The following is an 8463-nucleotide window of genomic DNA, read 5'->3' as shown; positions in this document are numbered from 1 at the left end:
CGTGACGAGCATATCGCATACCAGCTGACGATAAGCGTTAACGCTTACAGTATTCTAGATTTAATTTAATTTTTTAGAAAAAAGAATTTATAGTGCGGGTATAGAACAATTTTTTTAAATTATTATTAAGCAAATATTTCGTGAGTAGCTTCATTTTGATAAGACAAACAACAATTTCCTCTGCGAAAATTCTTGAAAGTGGTAGCTAACAGAGATAGAAAAGATTTAAAATTTCGGTTTGATGGTCCTAAAATATGAATTGTTCTTTTTGTAGGACAATGTTACTCTTAAATTAAATAACTATGAACCTATCAAATATACAAAAATCGGCCAAGTGCGAGTCGGACTCGCGTACGAAGGGTTCCGTACTGTAATAGAGTGAAAGTAGGGAAAAATAGTGTTTTTTGTATGGGACCCCCCCTTAATTGTTTATTTTAATTTAATTTTATTATTAAATATTAAAGTATAAATATAACTCAGGATTTTGTGAAAATTTCAAATGTCTAAATGTTGCCATTATGGATTACGAGTAAAAAGGCCAAAAAAAATCATTTCGTTTGTTGTATGGGAGCACCACTTAAATATTAACTTTTGTTAATTTTGTTTTTAGTATTTCTGAAAATTTCAGAAGCCTGGCTATAGCAGTTCTTGAGATACAGCCTAGAGACAGACAGACAGACGGACAGACATCGAAGTCTCGGTAATAGGGTCCCGTTTTTAACCTTTACCCGATAGTAATCCACAAAACTTGGTTGTTATGACGTATGAGGTATCAAAATTAAAAAATATCGAGTAATGAGTAACGATACGATAGTAACGAGAACTAACAGTTAAAGTAACGAATACATACGGCCGAATTTTTTAAACTGGGCCATCCGAGTTATATTCTTTTTCACAGTGCCATAATATTAACAAATAAATACTGAACAATTATTTCAGCACTACAGTTGATTTCTATTATATAATTTTGACAGCATATAAATAAAACAAAATGAACAGATCAACAGAATATACTTTAATCATAATAAAAATTCCAAAAATATACATTTGTACATACAGCCATGGCCACAACACAATAATTAACACGAAAATATCAGATTCCACCAACAAAAAAACTAATTTTTATCAAAAAAAAATTATATAGAGAGACCTACGCAATTTGATCACATTAGAGTCCAGCCAACAGATCACGATTAAAAAATGACTTGACATAATAACCTGACCAAATACAATAGGTACCTAATATATTACATAACCATTTAATAGACACAAATATGTTAGGCTTATTTTACTGCGTGTTTCTTACGCCGGTTCTTCTCGGCGGGGTAGTTCCCGAACCGGTAGAGGCCTCGTTCGACGCGACGTTCTAAAAGTGTTAACTTTGTTAACCTATTTGGAAATAAATATTTTTGATTTTGATTTTACTTAATCATAATCTGTGCCTACATAAGGTAACGAGTTACTTTAAAAATCGCTTTGAATACCTACATTGATCTCTGCCATATAAAGTTATACAGGCGATATAACTTTATATGGCAGAATTTAAGGCGAAGAGATTTAAGGTTTGGATTCTAAAATATTAATCAACGTTACCTATTCGTAAAATTCTAACTACATGATATAAAGTGCATAACAAATTATGTGAACTCTCTAGAACCACATATTTTCATTACTATTTAATATTTATTTTATAACACTATATAACTGTAATATTGTATTTGACACTAATTACCTGGGGGGTGAGCCAAGATTTTTTTCTTTATCGCTTCGTTATATAATTGCCAACCAAAATGTATGGAATTGACATAAGCGTTCGTTAATATGACGTTGATGTTCGACTCGTCTTATGTCAATTCCATACATTTTGATCGGCGATTCTATAACCATATCTATAACGAAGCGATAAAGAAAAGATTTTGGCTCACCCCCCAAGTTACCAAACTGTTACAATAAAATATGTAAAATGATCCTGGAAATAGTAAGAAGTATTATTTAATTAAAATTGTATGTACTTTAAAAACATATTGATTATTTTGTTAATAAAAAATTTCTACAACTGTTTTTGTGTCAGTTACTCTGCGGTGGGATACTAAAGGCGTAGCACCTACCTAGTGGAGAGGCGAGACAGTGCCCTCGGCCGAGCACATTCATAATAAACATAGAGAGTGCTCGGCCGAGAACACTGTATTGCCACTCTACTCTGTAGGTGTAATCAGGCCCTAAGGCAAGGTTTTGGCTTTACAACAATATACTACATGCAAATAGAAGAATATAATATTTTACACCTAGTCGTAATAAGTAATTTGAAATTATACTTAACGAAAAGGCATTATAATATCTCAGATATTTTTATAAAATATTTGGCATCTACTTTAATTCGTAGTATACATAATAACAATACAATTAAATTAACAATCTTATTAACCCTCTTACCAATAAAAGAAACACTGTGTATAAAGACGTTAAAATAACAAAATGTTATGTCCTTGTCACTCAGGCGATTTTTCTAAGGTGTCAGACAAAGACAAAATATTGTACCATCGATGAAATTGATTCGTAGGCAGTTGCCGGACCTACGTCATTAGGTCGGGTTATGTCGATTCCACATTGGTCGTGAACTGACGGTTGGGTTTGTCATAACGCGATGAAATTACGTAGGTCCGGCATCTCCCTATGAATTAACTTGTTTGATAGTACATAAACTTCTGAACAGTGTAGCTATATTTATCAGTCAGATGGATTATATTATTATGTTTATATCATACAGATATCTCTTTTCCGTTTAGAAACATCGAAATTTCGTTTTCGGCATGAATCATAAAGTTTACCGTCTATTATGCTTACGTCAAGTAGTATTTAATACATAAAGTTAATATGCCTAGCGGAATAGAGTAACAATCTCGAGCTGTCAAACGAAAGCGAAATTGATTTTTTACGTCTGTGTGTAAAAAATTGTTTACGTATAGAGATTAAATTGTCAACGGGCCGATAAGTGCCCACTGGAGGTCAAAAGATGAAATAAATTGGTTCTGCTGTCATGTATCACAGGCCTCTTTTTACCACACAGTGTTACTGATAGTGACATCTCGCTTGCTCAGGCCTTTGTTTCTCTATTCCGCTAGGTATATATTTATTAGCAATTTTATTACTTACTTATTAAGTGATATCACTATCACTCAAACATCATGTTTCTTGCGTTTATTCAATTGTGAATAAACCAAGAATTGACGTAAACATTCCTGTTTATTTAGTCATTAGAGTTAAGGAAAACTACTGACTTTCATTATCATGTCATTATTGTTCTTTAACAATGGCAAAAACGTGGTTGTTGTGAGCATTCATCATACAGACAGTTCGTTATAACGACGATAGTTTTACAATATTTAATGTATTCATACTCCGTCAAGGTATGTAATAATTCACTAATTTTAGTCTCAATGTTGCCGACCACTGGTTTACCTGTACAGTTCTATCGTAACGTGTGTATCGGGCATTATACTAATACACTTTGGCAGTGGACAACAGGAATCACAGCTCCAGTAACATTTTAACATTCACTTAAGCTTATATTAACAGACTACTCGACACCCCAATTCGTTTTATCTACTTTTAATATAGCTTCGATCCTGTTCGGATCTTCCCAAACTTCCACAAATATGACAATTAACCAAAACATAGATCCCATCAATCCCCAAGCGGCAGCCGGCTGCCGCATAGCAATTGAAAATCTATTGTATCTGCGATACCCACAATGGAGGCGTTAATAGTTTTAGCACATCACTTGTAACTTATAAGGCTTTTTCGTTATTTCTACGTTTTGTACCTTATAGGTAATTAATATATTATCTAAGGTAACAATTAATTAAAATGATTTTCATGCCTCGCCTCGTGGTTCTCATCATAATACTTACACTAAATAGTACGCTTAGAATTTAGATATACATTTTGTCAAAGCAGTAATATATTTTAGAAGTCAACATTTGCGTCTTATAAGACGCCTTGTAAATTTATTATTTAGAAATTTGTCCTTTTCTTACGTAACTCCATATTTCGTTATAGGTAAACGACTAAGTCATACACATAGTGTCCTAAATATAAAATTTGAACCTACATAGTTTTCGCTAACAATGCTGTGGCCACACCTAACAATTGAACTACATACCTACTTAATAATGTCTCTAGGAAATCGTCATTTTTCACACAATATTAATTTAATATTGCACACGTCCTTGCTCACTTCAGTTTTGCCCAGCACGGTCTTAAACTCTGCACGGCCATAAACAGTAAGGTGTACCTAGTGACGGATGAAAACTACTTGACGCCCTAAGCAGTCCATGCCTGTGGGACCCTTTCCGTATGCCAACTAGAATCGATCTTTGAAGCTTAATCCTCAGACGTGATGCCCTAGGCGATTGCTTCATTTAATACTTAATCCGTCACTGGGTGTACCACACCGAGACCAAATATCATCTTCACATAAAATTCCATTGAAAACGACGACTCCCGAGGACATCAGCTTTAAAATTGTACTAGATTCTCCTACTTCTGTTCCGTCTTCTGTTCTGTCTTCTGTTCTACATTCTCCGTCGTCTGTACCTGTTCTACCTTGTCCTTCTGTAGATAATTGTAGTTAACGAAGCGCGCGCCCTGCGTGAGTTGGGCGCCGGTGTTGGTAAAATGGCAGGCGAAGAGCAGCAGGTTGCGCGGCTGCACGCGCCACGCGAACCGCATGAACATCATTGAGTAGAGTGTTAGGGCTGGAATGAGATAATAATGTACTGTGTATAAATCATCGTTGCCAGACGTCCCGATTTTGGCTGGACGCCCCGTTTTTTAAATCAAAATTAAGTATCCCGCGTGGGACCGGCTCAGTAGGCCTACTACGAAACTGTTTTGAGACTCAAACAATCGGATGAGAATACCGCGTCCTGGACGCAGCATTCATATACGTGGGAGAGCCATGCTTCGGCACGAATGGGCCGACTCGACCGGAGAAATACCACGTTCTCACAGAAAACCGGCGTGAAACAGCGCAAGCGAGTGAGTAAGTTTACCGGAGGCCCAATTCCCTACCCTATTCCCTTCCCTACCCTCCCCTATTCCCTTTCCTTCCCTACCCTCCCCTTACCTATTCCCTCTTAAAAGGCCGGCAACGCACCTCCATGGGCGACGGAAGTTGCTTTCCATCAGCATCAGCAAATAAGGGGGCAAACGAGCAGTTTGCTCGTTTGCCCCCTTATTTCATAAAAAAAAATCTCGTCCGATTATTTGAGTCTCAAAACACTTTCATGGTACAAGGCCTGTTCCGCTTTTCAGCGTGCTGAGAGAAAGGTGCGTAATGAAGATAAGAGTGTGGGAGATAGAGAGATGGATTTTCTATGGCTACTTTTGCTATCTATTCATGTCAGAAAGTTACGCGAAAAACGCACAGTGGAAGACTGCCACTGCTCGTCACTGCGCGGTTGTGAGCAGTGACGAGCATTTTTTGCTGTCAAGACATGTATCCAAAACTGACTGATAATAATAATTGATAAAAAAACCAACTGGATTTCGCACTGAGCGTTGTAAAATCATAATAATCTCAATTGCATGTGATAAGGTCGAGCAGTATTAAGCATTATCTTATCATCAAATCTTGGTATTTTGATTCTCGACTATAAACTTCATGAATATTTAACTATATAAATAACTAGATGACAAGGAATAATTTAGTAAAATTCATAGTAAGCTACTTTTATATTCTATTCAGATCTAAACTCATCTAAAAGTAAAATTGGGCTTATTTGCCTTAAAAGGCAAGCAACAAAATCATATTCATTTGACGACATAAACCAAATGAAAAGGACCCTCGGCCAAAAAAATAATGTCGGCAGATCAAAACGAGGAGGTATTATAACAGACATAAGATGATAAGACAAACATCATGTAGACATTGCATGTCATCATGGTATTAGCCAACAATGGTACAGTAATAGTTTAAGTAAGGGTAAACACAGAACATGTTTATTGCTACTTTAGAACAATAACTATTAACTCATAATATTATAATATTATCTTATTTTGTGTCTAATAGCCTTACATATTATTGAGTAATGCTCTTAATAATTAATTGTAATAATAGGGAAGATACGATATTTCTATTTTTGTGTTTATTTTAAAGAACTCCATGTAGAATAGATCACAAGTATATTATAAAAAATTAAAACACTGGAATTTACTGCAAAAATGCGGTTTAAAATTGTATTGTATAAATTTTGGCGCCAAAACGGATCTATAGTCTGTATGACGCCACTACTGTTTGACAATTATTGACAATGGCCCCGCCTGATCGTACCTATGAAGTTGTGATGCCCCGTGTTCCAACTTCCATTTAGCGTTAAAAACGATCTAAACGCTCAAAATGGAGGCATTTTGATCGTTTTTAATGCTAACGCAGGGATAGCATGTGTGACGTCACTGTTTTGAAATCCGTTCTGTTTCAAGTTACTTTTAAATCGTATTTTTTGTAAAAAAAACAATATTTTATAAAATATTAACCTTGCAGTGGCCCTTCTTCTATATTTTTTTAACGTTTTAATAGCAAAATTTTCATAAATATTATATTTGCATGTTTCCCTATTAGACACTCAAAGATCTTGTAAATTTTTAAATGCTTTTAATGGGAGAACCATAAATAATTTTTTGATAAGTTCATTCAAGGTCACATAAATTTTATTTCATGTAAATTGAAGTGTAAAATTAATTAACAAAAAAAAAATCATAAAATTTCCAACTCATATCTGCCTTTTCATACACAAACTCATTTTCTTAACACAAGGATCATATAACAAACTTGTGATAACATTTTACTCCAAGTGTGATAACTGATATCACTTATCTGAAGATTTCACAAGTGGGTAATAAACTACCTCATATTGACAAGAGATTTGGGTTAACAACCTTATTAACATTAAAATTTAAGTGATCAATAAATAATTTAATTATTTTTAAGTTTTTTACACAAGGTGTAATATAAATATAATAAGTACTGTTATAAATTATAATACTTAAAGGTATGTCACAGGGTGTGTTTTGTGTCTATTGTATAGTTTACTATAAAAATAGGACTGAGTGGACTAAGAGTTACATTTTTAAACAAAAATGCCCATACATTATAGGGGGATTTTAATTATTTAGAGGCATTCCACATAGAAACATAGAAGTCAAAAGTAAGTAATAAAATGAGATTTAGTCACATTTAATATTTAAAATCTGTGCTTATTTTGTTGCTACATGAAAGTCTTGTAATATTATTAAACATACCAAAAGTCATTTTGCCACTGATGAAACAGGGATCCTTCCTTGTGTCAGCAATAGCGGCTAATGGTATTCCCCAGTTGGCAACAGGACCCCAGAAATGTGTGCTGTAAATGTGCTTAGCTGCGATTAAACTGTTCGTTTCTGAGATCACTAAGCTTTTCTGTTTAAAAAAGTAAAATTGAAATAACTACAAGATTTCTGACTGACGGACTCTGAAACTACTAAGTTTATTTTAGTAGGAAAGCTTCAGTTGCATACCCTCCCTGTGGCTTAACCATTTCCATCAGACACCACCATCACTCAATATCATATTAATATTAAGAATAATTTGAAATATATTTACCTCATTAAATATTCTCTAAACTCTTTGCTTTTCAGCTGGTCTACTAATTTTCTGGCTAATGCACTCATTTTCACTGAAAAGGAAAAACTATAGATGTAAATGTTGCTCAACACTCACGTTAAAAATTCTTACTCCATATAAGTTCTGTATGACTTTCAAAGAACGTAGGTTATACATAGGCACAAAGTCAATAATAAGATCGCTATTTGAGCATGTTATCGTACTCTAGTTATGCTAATTTTCTGTTTATAATGTTGTATAAATTACGTATACGATCTTGACTGTCAAGGTTAGATTTCAGTTCAAACATAGCACTATATTTTAAACAATTATAAAAGCTAAAATATTCTATTTATTTCGCAAGTGTTATAATTTATAAGTACCTTATTTTATAAATAAATAAATCTAATAAATTAAATAAAATTGCAACGTCCTTTAATCTGATCAATGTCACTGTCGATTCATGGAATATGGATTCAACTCGTCAACTGTCATTGTCGCTAGTGTCATTTTGACATTGATATTTCAGTAAAAAAATACACAATGTTGTCATAATATTAACAAATGCAAGAAAATCTAGAAAATGAAAGGGGGCGCTGATTCCGCTTCAAATAGGCACAAACAGCAGGTGGGTATCATAAGTCCAGCGTACTTGTATAATAGAGGTCAGTGATTTAAAGCCTTGTCGAGCTGTATATAATCACTTTATAATTTTTTAATTGACGACCTCTGTGGCTCAATTGGTTGAGTGTGTGGCAGCTCAAGCCGGGGGTCGCGGGTTCGAATCCCGCCGATGGAACAAAAAGTTTTCAATGTTCCCG

General features: G+C 34.4%; 1 protein-coding gene across 2 annotated transcripts; it reads right to left on the bottom strand.

Annotated features, from left to right (window-relative positions):
* Positions 1-3109: 3109 nt before the first annotated feature.
* LOC121740616 (mitochondrial pyruvate carrier 1) lies at positions 3110-8086 on the bottom strand. 2 transcript variants are annotated; one of them, XM_042133349.1, is made up of 4 exons: positions 8026-8086; positions 7643-7715; positions 7303-7403; positions 3110-4757 (listed from the first exon to the last, which is right to left on the bottom strand). In XM_042133349.1, exons 2-4 carry the CDS (start codon positions 7708-7710, stop codon positions 4540-4542), a joined length of 387 nt encoding a protein of 128 aa, XP_041989283.1. In that variant the 5' UTR covers positions 7711-7715; positions 8026-8086; the 3' UTR covers positions 3110-4539. The 2 variants fall into 2 exon arrangements, with proteins under 2 accessions (XP_041989283.1, XP_041989282.1); XM_042133348.1 differs by lacking the exon at positions 8026-8086 and adding an exon at positions 7910-7977.
* Between the last annotated feature and the right edge of the window lie 377 nt (positions 8087-8463).

Source organism: Aricia agestis, chromosome 3 (genome assembly GCF_905147365.1).
Source record: "Aricia agestis chromosome 3, ilAriAges1.1, whole genome shotgun sequence".
In the NCBI taxonomy this organism is placed as follows: Eukaryota; Metazoa; Arthropoda; class Insecta; order Lepidoptera; family Lycaenidae; genus Aricia; species Aricia agestis.
This window is presented reverse-complemented; position numbering and strand designations above follow the sequence as displayed.